Source organism: Bombina bombina, chromosome 3 (assembly GCF_027579735.1).
Source record: "Bombina bombina isolate aBomBom1 chromosome 3, aBomBom1.pri, whole genome shotgun sequence".
In the NCBI taxonomy this organism is placed as follows: Eukaryota; Metazoa; Chordata; class Amphibia; order Anura; family Bombinatoridae; genus Bombina; species Bombina bombina.
The window spans coordinates 635,658,001-635,673,991 of record NC_069501.1 but is presented as its reverse complement, the minus strand read 5'-3'; the positions used below and the strand labels follow the sequence as shown (position 1 = coordinate 635,673,991).

The 15,991-nt window shown below is 38.5% G+C and overlaps 1 protein-coding gene across 1 annotated transcript in view; it reads right to left on the bottom strand.

Annotated features, from left to right (window-relative positions):
- MED13 (mediator complex subunit 13) overlaps positions 1-15,991 on the bottom strand; it is a 1,182,528-nt gene that overhangs the window by 96,166 nt on the left and 1,070,371 nt on the right. Inside the window, exon 28 of the mRNA XM_053707341.1 lies at positions 745-909. Coding sequence (XP_053563316.1) covers positions 745-909 — 165 coding nt within the window. The remainder of the gene's footprint in view (positions 1-744; positions 910-15,991) is intronic.

Below are 15,991 nucleotides of genomic sequence, written 5' to 3'. Positions count from 1 at the left end.
TTCAATAAACCCCCTTCAGATGATATTAACCCTGCATCCTATCAAGGTATAAAGGAGCCACACTGTGACCCTGGTATAGCGTTTTATGTGTAAAAATTTAAACAATCTTACCTCCAGGATCCATGCTGTGGAACAGAACACAGCCTCTCAAGTGTGACAGTTTTATAGCAGAGCTCCTGACATGGACTTGAGTGAGAGAAAGCAGGCAGTGAAACTCGTCAACACTGATTGCTTAGGAGCTGTTAGCAGTAGACTGGATAGTTTCGCAGAAAAACTTTCCCTGCATCTCCAGACCCTAACTTTCCTCAATACTCTCACTGAGAGGTTGACATGACTGCTTAAAACTCCAGTCCTATCTCGAAGGGCAGATACCCTTTTTCAGGACTCTCCGAATCTTCTGACACTTCTCGCCACCTCCTAACGTGACGAAAGGCAAAGAATGACTTGGGTAATGAGGTAGTGGGAGGGATATTTAAGCCTTTGGCTGGGGTGTCTTTGCCTACTCCTGGTGGCCAGGTGTTGTATTTCCCAACAGTAAGGAATGAAGCCGTGGACTCTCCCTATTTTAGATAGGAAATATTGTTTTAATTAGTTAGGAATCAAGTATTTCAGTTTAAATCCCATTTATGTTGATTTATTTAAAACAATATTTCTTTAGTTGTTCTTGCAACAACAACAAAAACGGTATCCACTATCTTTAAAAACGAAAAAACAAAAAACAAAGAAGAAAAAATGATAAATTACCTTAAGGAACAGTGGGCACTGATTTTGTGCTTGGGGGCATGCTGACCAAAACCAGTCAGGTAACGGACCAGCTTTAGCAGTGGATATAAAGTAACCAAGAGCCAGGGGTTGCTGCAAGATGTTAGTCACTTCATCTGTAGACAGCAGACGATCTGTGCCTTGACCCTGGTATGGGGAGAAATATAGGCATCATTTTATTTTCTTTGCTTTATTAAAAAAGGAAGATTTGCTTTATGCATGCAGGACAAATTTGTTGACCACACACACACACACATATATTATATATATATATATATATATATATATATATACACACACTGTGTATATGTGTGTATATATATATATATATATATATATATATATATATATATATATATATATATATATATATATATATATATATATATATATATATATATATATATCTCCATCAAGAAAGTAGTAGAGTCCAGACAGGGATCCATAAAAACAAAATCTTTATTTCCAGAAGTTTAATAGTATAATAGTTTAAAAGTAATAGTGAGGAGTAGGTAGCGGTAGACCAGGTCTCTATATTATACACACATATACATAAACACACACATGCTACCTCATTACTCCTGGGGTATTACAATATGGCAACAAAGAGGAGGCAAAGATCCCCGAAATTTCGAGAGCACTTAAAAGGAAAGTCTACACCTTAGTCATCTTAAAGTCTTACTTTAGATTAAGCTGCAAATCTCCTCCTCCTGCAACGCTTTCTATATCAGGGCTGTATCTATGCACTCTGCTAAACAGCATTGACAGTCTATTGAATCCAATTAGTGAGTTTTTTGTAACTAGTGAAGTCTTTAATGCAGCCCAGATCGTGATGTCCTCAAAGCCATTTCAAAGTTAACAGGAACAATAGTCATTTTAGAAAAACTTTTTTACTGTTACTGCTTCATGATATAGAAAGGGTGCAGGGGGATATTTGCAGCTTAATCTAAAGTAAGACTGTCCCTTTAATCTCTCCTACCTCATTGTGAAAGGCATGAATTTATCAGGTAAGCATAAGTTATAGCATAAGTTATTGTGAGAGCCAACATGATCCTGGAAATACCCAAGATGTGGAGCTGTGTGTGTATATATATATATATATATATATATATATATATATATATATATATATATATATATATATATATATAAAATCAAATTAACAGCAGGGAACCAGCACACCATAAGCTTCAACCGCCGGGGTGCACTTCTAAACATCCAAATACTCAAAAATAGCAGGGAAGGCAGTCTCCGTTTACAACCACCTTTATTGGTAAACGTTTTCGGGGTCTCCCCCGTCCTCAGACCACTTACATAACAATGATAATACAGCACCTTATAAACCCACTTACCACCACCGTGAGATGAAATTGTTACATAAGCTGAAACTAGATACTAGGAGACAGGGAACATTCATCCACTACAATTTTCATAGAAAGCACTGATAGTCCAAATGGACATTGAGTCCCTTTGGATACATAGTATCCAAATTAAAAATCCACTGGGACTCACGTTGTAGTAGACGTTTGGCTCTGTCCCCACCCCTGGCGTTTTTTGGAACATGGTCGATAATAATATATCTGAGATCAGACACCGAATGACCACTAACTAGTGCAAAAATGGCGAGCCACCGGCTGGTCCAAATCACCGGACTTAATTGCCAGTCGAATTGCTGACCGGTGGTTCGCCATCCTTGCCCTGAGGTAATCTTGGGTCTTGCCCACATAAAACCTGCCACACGGGCAGTGTAGCAGATAAACAATGTATGTGGTCGTGCAAGTGACCCTATGCTGGATATAGAATTTTTTATTCGACCAAGGATGTAAAAAATTGTTACTCTAGGTTAAGCCACCACAGGTAGTACATCCACTGCAGCGGAAGCAACCCTTCTTGGTAGTACTCAACCAGGTGCTCGGCATGTAACTCTCAGCATTATTCGGTCTCAACAGCATGTCCTTTAATGATCTCCCACGTTTGAAGCCGACCAATGGTGTTACACAGGAAGCGAAAGGGAGGGCTTTATCACTTGATAAAATATCCCAATGTTCTTTCAAAATGTCTCACGGTGGTGGTAAGTGGGTTTATAAGGTGCTGTATTATCATTGTTATGTAAGTGGTCTGAGGATGGGGGAGACCCGAAAACGTTTACCAATAAAGGTGGTTGTAAACGGAGAGTGCCTTCCCTGCTATTTTTGAGAATTTGGATGTTTAGAAGTGCACCCCGGCGGTTGAAGCTTATGGTGTGCTGGTTCCCTGCTGTTAATTTGATTATTTATTGATTGGTCCTTCAGCACCTAGTGGATAATTGTTCCTCACCCTGGGATCCTACACTGGGACACACTATTCGCCATTTTTGCACTAGTGGTCATTCGGTGTCTGATCTCAGATATATTATCATCGACCATGTTCCAAAAAACGCCAGGGGTGGGGACAGAGCAAGACGTCTACTACAACGTGAGTCCCAGTGGATTTTTAATTTGGATACTATGTATCCAAAGGGACTCAATGTCCATTTGGACTATAAGTGCTTTCTATGAAAATTGTAGTGGATGAATGTTCCCTGTCTCCTAGTATGTAGTTTCAGCTTATGTAACAAGTTCATCTCACGGTGGTGGTAAGTGGGTTTATAAGGTGCTGTATTATCATTGTTATGTAAGTGGTCTGAGGACGGGGGAGACCCCGAAAACGTTTACCAATAAAGGTGGTTGTAAACGGAGAGCGCCTTCCCTGCTATTTTTGAGTATATATATATATATATATATATATATATATGTGTGTATATATACAGGTGGTCCTCGTTTTACAACGGTTCAATTTACACCGTTTCAGAATAACAACCTTTATTTCCAGTCATGTGACTGCTATTGAAATGCATTGAGAAGCAGTGCATTTATTAAAATAGACAGTAGATGGAACTATCTGCTTGTGTTGTAGCAAAGCCAAGCAAGCTGAAATTAATCAGTTTAACCAGACCTGCACTATCGAGCAGATTTCAAAGGAACAAGATCTTCCTGTCTATAAATCAGTCCAGATTGGAATGCATAGAAAGAACGGTTTGCAGAAAAATGCAAGTGAAGTATGTGTTGTGTGATTATTTTATTAGGTTTATAATGCTGTTTAGCAAATGTTTTTGTTCATTTAACTTAGTTTAATTATGTATTCTGTGTTGTGTGATTTTTTTATTAGGTTTATAATGCTGTTTAGCATTTAAAGTCTTCATTTCAAAGCTTTAAAAATAATGTATTAGGTGTTACTTATGACAATTTTGAGAGGGGCCTGGAACCTATCTCCCTCACTTCCCATCAACTTACATTATAAATTGGGTTTCAATTAACAACGGTTTCGATTTACAACCATTCCTTCTGGAACCTAACCCTGGTGTAAACTGAGGGCTACCTGTATATATATATATATATATATATATATATATATATATATATATATATATATATATAGCAAAAGGAAGAATTTTGCAGACAACGGTCAATATAGATAAAACTTCATCTTTATTGTAGAAAACATTAAAACACTCCAGGGGTCATCACAAGTACACAACACGAGTGTCCGCTAACATGTTTCGGCCCTCAGGCCGTAATCATAGCTAAAGGACTATGCACCTGAGTTTCTTAAAAAGCAACAGGAACTCTTTGATTGGTTTAAAATTGAAGGCGTGTTGTGTAAAGGTTAACCCTTTGGGAACCAACTTTAATTTACATACATATATGAATGTGTATATTGCCCTTCTAAGAATTAAATCTAATCAATACTAGGTAACCGACGTTATTGCATAAATTGCTGTACTACTTGCTAATATACAATGTAGAGATTTAAGATGAACTTAGTAAATAAAACATAGGTATTACAATAATAATGCTAATATTAACCCTTTAAGTTCATAGTAGAATAAATAATTCTATAGTTCCTGTACGATATTTATCGACAGGTTAATCTCACTAGTATACACTTTAAAAATTCAAGAAGTATGTTTCTTAGTCGTCTATTGGTATAACCTAAAGAATTGAGAGTAATAATAATAATAATAATCTAAACTGTACTCAACTAGATTATTATCCTAGACTGTACTTAACTAAAGTGACTATGAAATGTGAACAAATATAAAACATTCCATATAAAATCCAAAAAATTAATTGAGTGTGTAAATATATCAGACAAAGAGGATAGAGATCAGAAAGCTGTTAGTATTGGATTTATTATAGGTAGACCTTTTATGGTGAACCTAATGTGATGTAATACAGGGAACCAGGGGCTCTTAAAGATGTTTAAAGCTGCTATAATATAAACTGAAACATGGGCATTTACACATTATTAGGAGAGCGTAGACAGACCACTGCAGAAGAGGGAAGGGATATTACTCCCAAAAATTAATCAAATCATATTCCGAATTTAGACCCTTCGGTACACGCGTTTGTAATTTAAAAATCCAGAACATTTCCCTCTTCTGCAGTAGTCTGTCTCTATTGCCCCCTCTAGGCGGACAAAACACTCTCTCAATGGCCTGCCACCTAAGTGTTTCCACACTTTTTTGGTGGTATTTCGCAAAGTGCTGCACCAGAGGGGTAGACGCAACACCTGCCTGGATTGTGGACAAGTGATTTCGGATACGTACTTTTACCTCGGTGGTCGTGAGCCCAACGTATTGTAGGTGGCAACTAGTGCAACTCAGGGCATAAACTACATACGTGGAGGTACATTTGAGGCAAGACTGTATGGAATAAACCTCTCCAGTAACTTCAGATCTGACACTATCAGACTGTATTACATGTTCACACACCCTACATTTATTTAGGCACTTGAAGGTGCCTTTATGGGTCAGCCAGGAACTTTGTCCCCTGTCAGTTTTAGGGAGAACAGAGGGAGACAGTAAGTTACCAAGTGTAGTCGTTTTTCTATAGGAACAACGCAGACCTTGAGCAATACAATGCTCCAATTTGTCATCAGCCGCCAAAAATGAAAAATGTTTTTTAATAATTTTACATATATCGGCATATTCCTGACTGTATTCAGTGACAAAGGTCACTCCCTTATGTTCAGCTTTAGACTTAATACCATCCCTGTTTAGAACCGCAGACCTTTCTAGAGGATCAACTTGGCTTCTAGCCTTTCTAATTACATTTGTGTTATATCCTCTGTTCTTCAACCTTTTGGTTAAATCGTCACACTGTTCAGCACATTTTTCTGGCAATGAACAGTTGCGTTTAACCCGGATGAACTGGCCTTTAGCCACAGCAAAAGGTACATGTCTAGGGTGGCAGCTACTTGCGTGCAAGAGGGTGTTACCCGTTATGGGCTTCCTATATATTTCCGTCTCAACTTTTCCATCCGTTGTACCTATAATAGTGATGTCCAAATAATTTATCACATTATCCTGTAGATCACAGGTGAACTTAATTCCAATATTATTGGAATTCAAGTATGTGACAAAGGACATGAACTGTGACTCACTTCCACTCCACACGAGGAGTAGGTCATCTATATAGCGGCCGTAAAAATAAATATATTCTCTGAAGGGGTTTCCATCCCCATAGACGTGGGACAGCTCCCACCAACCCATGAACAGGTTGGCGTAAGAAGGGGCAAACTTCGCCCCCATCGCTGTCCCACGTCTCTGGAGAAAGAAACCACCCTCAAAAGAGAAATAGTTATGGGTTAGCAAGAACTTAAGAACTCTAAGAATAAATTTTCTGAATTCAAAAGAAAAATCTGAAAAAAACTCCAAAAAGTAATTGACCGCTATTAGACCCTCCTCGTGTGGAATGGAGGAATATAGTGCCACTACATCAATAGTGGCCCACCTAAAGCTGGATTGCCAGTCCAGTTGTTCCACTATACATATAATGTCTTTGGTGTCTCGGATATAGCTATGCAGCCTTTGCACTAAAGGCTGCAACAAACTGTCTACCCACTGTGAGACATGTTCCATTAGTGACCCTATACCACTAACAATAGGGCGCCCCCGAACATCCTTAAGGGATTTGTGGACTTTGGGCAAGTGGTGGAAAATGGGCACTACCGGGTGATCAACCACCAAATACTCAAACGTTTTACGATCATAGTGCCCACTTTCCAACCCATCATCCAAAATGTCCAAAAGTTCCCTTTTAAATCCAATTGTAGGGTCCCTAGGAAGAGGAATATAGTCCTCAGTATTGTTCAACTGGCGTAAGGCTTCATTGACATAATCCACCCTGTCCAGCACAACGACAGAGCCCCCCTTATCTGCTGAGCGTATGACTATGTCATCATTGTCTTGTAGCTCTTTAAGGGCGGCCCTCTCGCGACTGGACAGATTGGGTGTTTGGTACTTAGTACTATTCTTGAGTCTAACTAGATCACGCTCCACACGTTTGAAAAAGGTTTCCAGGGTATTACCCCTTGACTGGATAGGGTAAAACAAGGATTTATTCTGGAAGCTACCAGATGCATTTACACTCTCTTTATTAGTGTCAGTCAGAGCCTCCCTAGACAAATTTTCCATATTGATTACATCACAAGTCTCATTAAATGTCAATTTACTAAAATACTGATCTTTAGTGGATACATTCAAATCAGAAACCATTCTATTACCTACAGATTCATATGATTCATTGAAAAAATGTTTCTGCAGTGTCATATTACGTATTAGTTTGTTTACATCCAGAATGGTGTTAAAAACATTAAAGTGATTTGTGGGTGCAAAATTAAGACCTCGGCTCAAAAGGGAAATTTGGGAGTCTGTCAGTGTGAATTTAGACAGATTTATAACATTATTTATTTGTACTTCTGCTTTCCTCTCCGACCTCTCAACTGATAATGCCCCTGGTTCACCTGACCTATCCCGGTGCGTTGGGGAGGAAGAGAAAAAACCTGTTCCAGTTTCCTCTGATCATCTACAGATGCATGTGCTTGAATTGCCACCATACTACTATTATCTTCGACATAATTGGAGGCAGAGTTATTGGATTCTGCATAGTGTATTCCATTAGTGGCCACCTGCATATGGTGATGCTCCGAGGAAATTGGAGCATTAGTGTTATGTGTTATAGTTGACTGACCATTTTTAAGAATACTTCTGGGGAGTTCATCTCCACTAGACGCACCAGTTTCTTCCCCTGATTCAAAATCAGTGTCAGAATAAGTTACCCTCTTAGTCTCTGAGTTATGTGTAGGTACCTGACCTTTACCTTTGTTGTTACTGTTATTCCTTCTATTCCTCGACCTTCCCCTACCTTGTCTTTTAAATGTTGCCTTATCTGAACGTTTCCAAATATAGACCAAGTTATTATTGTAATCATTTTGGTCCCTTACAAATTTTGTATGCTTAATCTCAAGGACTGAATCTTTCACTTTGGCTACCACAGATTTAAGAATAGTATCAAATTTAGCAAAGCTGGCTTCTAACTGACGTAAATTCATCTCAACCTGTAATTCTCCTATCTCATCTCTGATATTTTTGAGGAGATTAGATTTATATGATATTAATAACATCATTAAACGTATTGAACAGTCAGATAGAATATCATTCCAGGCATTAATAAATACAATATCAGTGACATCAAAAGTGGGGAATTTACTCAGTCTCAACCCACGTGGAATAATTTTTAATTTAAGGTAGGTCTCAAGTGTCCAAATGTCCCATTGGAGTTTATGTTCCCTTATCAAAAGCTTTTCCAATTCCTCAAATAAAGCTGATAAAGAATAATTGGATTTGTCAGTTGAAAAAATTCTTTCAATTTCATTAGAAGTAGAGTCTCTTTCAGAAGAGGGCAATAAAGAGTAAAAATGTGTGACCTCCATGGAGAAAAACAAACAAACAAAGGACTGCTCAGATTGCGGATGAAAGCAGTAAAGTGCAACTGGGTAAAACACTTGAAAAATAGAAACAGTAAAGTAGAAATAACTGCAACATCCAAAATGTTTCAAAGTAAATTGTTTAAGCCTTTAAATATTGAAACAAAGTTCTGATCCGGAGGGTACAGTATTCATTCACCAATATGTAACAAAAGTACTGATCCAATAGAGGTTCCCCCTACACACGCCCTGTGCATTTAATAGAAGACAGCAGGTAACAGCCCATTAATGCAGTGTTTCACAGCTCTAGAGCATAGCAGGTTTATGTATATTTAAACTACACACAGGTATAAGGTAAACAATCAGGGGGAAACCGTGTTCCCAGGAGGCACTACCGCCTCGACTCACCACCCCACGGGTGCACCGATTGACCTCTTGTCTGGTGTGTATATTCAGCGTCCCTTAGGCATCAAAACTCTAGAGCTGACTTTATCCAAACAGCTGTGGCGTCTTCGGCAGAGCGTCCCACTATGCGGGAGGGGGTGTGTTCCGATCCTCTGACATCATGTGGTTTCCGTAAACCAATTGGAGAAGAGATCTGTATTACTTGAAAAAAGACCTCCGTGAACTTTGGAGCTTAGAGTCCTTAGACCGTTGCTGCAGCCCAGTAAAGTGCTCAGCAAAAGGAAGAATTTTGCAGACAACGGTCAATATAGATAAAACTTCATCTTTATTGTAGAAAACATTAAAACACTCCAGGGGTCATCACAAGTACACAACACGAGTGTCCGCTAACATGTTTCGGCCCTCAGGCCGTAATCATAGCTAAAGGACTATGCACCTGAGTTTCTTAAAAAGCAACAGGAACTCTTTGATTGGTTTAAAATTGAAGGCGTGTTGTGTAAAGGTTAACCCTTTGGGAACCAACTTTAATTTACATACATATATGAATGTGTATATTGCCCTTCTAAGAATTAAATCTAATCAATACTAGGTAACCGACGTTATTGCATAAATTGCTGTACTACTTGCTAATATACAATGTAGAGATTTAAGATGAACTTAGTAAATAAAACATAGGTATTACAATAATAATGCTAATATTAACCCTTTAAGTTCATAGTAGAATAAATAATTCTATAGTTCCTGTACGATATTTATCGACAGGTTAATCTCACTAGTATACACTTTAAAAATTCAAGAAGTATGTTTCTTAGTCGTCTAGTGAGATTAACCTGTCGATAAATATCGTACAGGAACTATAGAATTATTTATTCTACTATGAACTTAAAGGGTTAATATTAGCATTATTATTGTAATACCTATGTTTTATTTACTAAGTTCATCTTAAATCTCTACATTGTATATTAGCAAGTAGTACAGCAATTTATGCAATAACGTCGGTTACCTAGTATTGATTAGATTTAATTCTTAGAAGGGCAATATACACATTCATATATGTATGTAAATTAAAGTTGGTTCCCAAAGGGTTAACCTTTACACAACACGCCTTCAATTTTAAACCAATCAAAGAGTTCCTGTTGCTTTTTAAGAAACTCAGGTGCATAGTCCTTTAGCTATGATTACGGCCTGAGGGCCGAAACATGTTAGCGGACACTCGTGTTGTGTACTTGTGATGACCCCTGGAGTGTTTTAATGTTTTCTACAATAAAGATGAAGTTTTATCTATATTGACCGTTGTCTGCAAAATTCTTCCTTTTGCTGAGCACTTTACTGGGCTGCAGCAACGGTCTAAGGACTCTAAGCTCCAAAGTTCACGGAGGTCTTTTTTCAAGTAATACAGATCTCTTCTCCAATTGGTTTACGGAAACCACATGATGTCAGAGGATCGGAACACACCCCCTCCCGAATAGTGGGACGCTCTGCCGAAGACGCCACAGCTGTTTGGATAAAGTCAGCTCTAGAGTTTTGATGCCTAAGGGACGCTGAATATACACACCAGACAAGAGGTCAATCGGTGCACCCGTGGGGTGGTGAGTCGAGGCGGTAGTGCCTCCTGGGAACACGGTTTCCCCCTGATTGTTTACCTTATACCTGTGTGTAGTTTAAATATACATAAACCTGCTATGCTCTAGAGCTGTGAAACACTGCATTAATGGGCTGTTACCTGCTGTCTTCTATTAAATGCACAGGGCGTGTGTAGGGGGAACCTCTATTGGATCAGTACTTTTGTTACATATTGGTGAATGAATACTGTACCCTCCGGATCAGAACTTTGTTTCAATATTTAAAGGCTTAAACAATTTACTTTGAAACATTTTGGATGTTGCAGTTATTTCTACTTTACTGTTTCTATTTTTCAAGTGTTTTACCCAGTTGCACTTTACTGCTTTCATCCGCAATCTGAGCAGTCCTTTGTTTGTTTGTTTTTCTCCATGGAGGTCACACATTTTTACTCTTTATTGCCCTCTTCTGAAAGAGACTCTACTTCTAATGAAATTGAAAGAATTTTTTCAACTGACAAATCCAATTATTCTTTATCAGCTTTATTTGAGGAATTGGAAAAGCTTTTGATAAGGGAACATAAACTCCAATGGGACATTTGGACACTTGAGACCTACCTTAAATTAAAAATTATTCCACGTGGGTTGAGACTGAGTAAATTCCCCACTTTTGATGTCACTGATATTGTATTTATTAATGCCTGGAATGATATTCTATCTGACTGTTCAATACGTTTAATGATGTTATTAATATCATATAAATCTAATCTCCTCAAAAATATCAGAGATGAGATAGGAGAATTACAGGTTGAGATGAATTTACGTCAGTTAGAAGCCAGCTTTGCTAAATTTGATACTATTCTTAAATCTGTGGTAGCCAAAGTGAAAGATTCAGTCCTTGAGATTAAGCATACAAAATTTGTAAGGGACCAAAATGATTACAATAATAACTTGGTCTATATTTGGAAACGTTCAGATAAGGCAACATTTAAAAGACAAGGTAGGGGAAGGTCGAGGAATAGAAGGAATAACAGTAACAACAAAGGTAAAGGTCAGGTACCTACACATAACTCAGAGACTAAGAGGGTAACTTATTCTGACACTGATTTTGAATCAGGGGAAGAAACTGGTGCGTCTAGTGGAGATGAACTCCCCAGAAGTATTCTTAAAAATGGTCAGTCAACTATAACACATAACACTAATGCTCCAATTTCCTCGGAGCATCACCATATGCAGGTGGCCACTAATGGAATACACTATGCAGAATCCAATAACTCTGCCTCCAATTATGTCGAAGATAATAGTAGTATGGTGGCAATTCAAGCACATGCATCTGTAGATGATCAGAGGAAACTGGAACAGGTTTTTTCTCTTCCTCCCCAACGCACCGGGATAGGTCAGGTGAACCAGGGGCATTATCAGTTGAGAGGTCGGAGAGGAAAGCAGAAGTACAAATAAATAATGTTATAAATCTGTCTAAATTCACACTGACAGACTCCCAAATTTCCCTTTTGAGCCGAGGTCTTAATTTTGCACCCACAAATCACTTTAATGTTTTTAACACCATTCTGGATGTAAACAAACTAATACGTAATATGACACTGCAGAAACATTTTTTCAATGAATCATATGAATCTGTAGGTAATAGAATGGTTTCTGATTTGAATGTATCCACTAAAGATCAGTATTTTAGTAAATTGACATTTAATGAGACTTGTGATGTAATCAATATGGAAAATTTGTCTAGGGAGGCTCTGACTGACACTAATAAAGAGAGTGTAAATGCATCTGGTAGCTTCCAGAATAAATCCTTGTTTTACCCTATCCAGTCAAGGGGTAATACCCTGGAAACCTTTTTCAAACGTGTGGAGCGTGATCTAGTTAGACTCAAGAATAGTACTAAGTACCAAACACCCAATCTGTCCAGTCGCGAGAGGGCCGCCCTTAAAGAGCTACAAGACAATGATGACATAGTCATACGCTCAGCAGATAAGGGGGGCTCTGTCGTTGTGCTGGACAGGGTGGATTATGTCAATGAAGCCTTACGCCAGTTGAACAATACTGAGGACTATATTCCTCTTCCTAGGGACCCTACAATTGGATTTAAAAGGGAACTTTTGGACATTTTGGATGATGGGTTGGAAAGTGGGCACTATGATCGTAAAACGTTTGAGTATTTGGTGGTTGATCACCCGGTAGTGCCCATTTTCCACCACTTGCCCAAAGTCCACAAATCCCTTAAGGATGTTCGGGGGCGCCCTATTGTTAGTGGTATAGGGTCACTAATGGAACATGTCTCACAGTGGGTAGACAGTTTGTTGCAGCCTTTAGTGCAAAGGCTGCATAGCTATATCCGAGACACCAAAGACATTATATGTATAGTGGAACAACTGGACTGGCAATCCAGCTTTAGGTGGGCCACTATTGATGTAGTGGCACTATATTCCTCCATTCCACACGAGGAGGGTCTAATAGCGGTCAATTACTTTTTGGAGTTTTTTTCAGATTTTTCTTTTGAATTCAGAAAATTTATTCTTAGAGTTCTTAAGTTCTTGCTAACCCATAACTATTTCTCTTTTGAGGGTGGTTTCTTTCTCCAGAGACGTGGGACAGCGATGGGGGCGAAGTTTGCCCCTTCTTACGCCAACCTGTTCATGGGTTGGTGGGAGCTGTCCCACGTCTATGGGGATGGAAACCCCTTCAGAGAATATATTTATTTTTACGGCCGCTATATAGATGACCTACTCCTCGTGTGGAGTGGAAGTGAGTCACAGTTCATGTCCTTTGTCACATACTTGAATTCCAATAATATTGGAATTAAGTTCACCTGTGATCTACAGGATAATGTGATAAATTATTTGGACATCACTATTATAGGTACAACGGATGGAAAAGTTGAGACGGAAATATATAGGAAGCCCATAACGGGTAACACCCTCTTGCACGCAAGTAGCTGCCACCCTAGACATGTACCTTTTGCTGTGGCTAAAGGCCAGTTCATCCGGGTTAAACGCAACTGTTCATTGCCAGAAAAATGTGCTGAACAGTGTGACGATTTAACCAAAAGGTTGAAGAACAGAGGATATAACACAAATGTAATTAGAAAGGCTAGAAGCCAAGTTGATCCTCTAGAAAGGTCTGCGGTTCTAAACAGGGATGGTATTAAGTCTAAAGCTGAACATAAGGGAGTGACCTTTGTCACTGAATACAGTCAGGAATATGCCGATATATGTAAAATTATTAAAAAACATTTTTCATTTTTGGCGGCTGATGACAAATTGGAGCATTGTATTGCTCAAGGTCTGCGTTGTTCCTATAGAAAAACGACTACACTTGGTAACTTACTGTCTCCCTCTGTTCTCCCTAAAACTGACAGGGGACAAAGTTCCTGGCTGACCCATAAAGGCACCTTCAAGTGCCTAAATAAATGTAGGGTGTGTGAACATGTAATACAGTCTGATAGTGTCAGATCTGAAGTTACTGGAGAGGTTTATTCCATACAGTCTTGCCTCAAATGTACCTCCACGTATGTAGTTTATGCCCTGAGTTGCACTAGTTGCCACCTACAATACGTTGGGCTCACGACCACCGAGGTAAAAGTACGTATCCGAAATCACTTGTCCACAATCCAGGCAGGTGTTGCGTCTACCCCTCTGGTGCAGCACTTTGCGAAATACCACCAAAAAAGTGTGGAAACACTTAGGTGGCAGGCCATTGAGAGAGTGTTTTGTCCGCCTAGAGGGGGCAATAGAGACAGACTACTGCAGAAGAGGGAAATGTTCTGGATTTTTAAATTACAAACGCGTGTACCGAAGGGTCTAAATTCGGAATATGATTTGATTAATTTTTGGGAGTAATATCCCTTCCCTCTTCTGCAGTGGTCTGTCTACGCTCTCCTAATAATGTGTAAATGCCCATGTTTCAGTTTATATTATAGCAGCTTTAAACATCTTTAAGAGCCCCTGGTTCCCTGTATTACATCACATTAGGTTCACCATAAAAGGTCTACCTATAATAAATCCAATACTAACAGCTTTCTGATCTCTATCCTCTTTGTCTGATATATTTACACACTCAATTAATTTTTTGGATTTTATATGGAATGTTTTATATTTGTTCACATTTCATAGTCACTTTAGTTAAGTACAGTCTAGGATAATAATCTAGTTGAGTACAGTTTAGATTATTATTATTATTATTACTCTCAATTCTTTAGGTTATACCAATAGACGACTAAGAAACATACTTCTTGAATTTTTAAAGTGTATACTAGTGAGATTAACCTGTCGATAAATATCGTACAGGAACTATAGAATTATTTATTCTACTATGAACTTAAAGGGTTAATATTAGCATTATTATTGTAATACCTATGTTTTATTTACTAAGTTCATCTTAAAGCTCTACATTGTATATTAGCAAGTAGTACAGCAATTTATGCAATAACGTCGGTTACCTAGTATTGATTAGATTTAATTCTTAGAAGGGCAATATACACATTCATATATGTATGTAAATTAAAGTTGGTTCCCAAAGGGTTAACCTTTACACAACACGCCTTCAATTTTAAACCAATCAAAGAGTTCCTGTTGCTTTTTAAGAAACTCAGGTGCATAGTCCTTTAGCTATGATTACGGCCTGAGGGCCGAAACATGTTAGCGGACACTCGTGTTGTGTACTTGTGATGACCCCTGGAGTGTTTTAATGTTTTCTACAATAAAGATGAAGTTTTATCTATATTGACCGTTGTCTGCAAAATTCTTCCTTTTGCTGAGCACTTTACTGGGCTGCAGCAACGGTCTAAGGACTCTAAGCTCCAAAGTTCACGGAGGTCTTTTTTCAAGTAATACAGATCTCTTCTCCAATTGGTTTACGGAAACCACATGATGTCAGAGGATCGGAACACACCCCCTCCCGCATAGTGGGACGCTCTGCCGAAGACGCCACAGCTGTTTGGATAAAGTCAGCTCTAGAGTTTTGATGCCTAAGGGACGCTGAATATACACACCAGACAAGAGGTCAATCGGTGCACCCGTGGGGTGGTGAGTCGAGGCGGTAGTGCCTCCTGGGAACACGGTTTCCCCCTGATTGTTTACCTTATACCTGTGTGTAGTTTAAATATACATAAACCTGCTATGCTCTAGAGCTGTGAAACACTGCATTAATGGGCTGTTACCTGCTGTCTTCTATTAAATGCACAGGGCGTGTGTAGGGGGAACCTCTATTGGATCAGTACTTTTGTTACATATTGGTGAATGAATACTGTACCCTCCGGATCAGAACTTTGTTTCAATATTTAAAGGCTTAAACAATTTACTTTGAAACATTTTGGATGTTGCAGTTATTTCTACTTTACTGTATATATATATATATATATATATATATATATATGTATGTATGTATATAATAATGTATGTAAGAATTTACCTGATAAATTCATTTCTTTCATATTGGCAAGAGTCCATGAGCTAGTGACG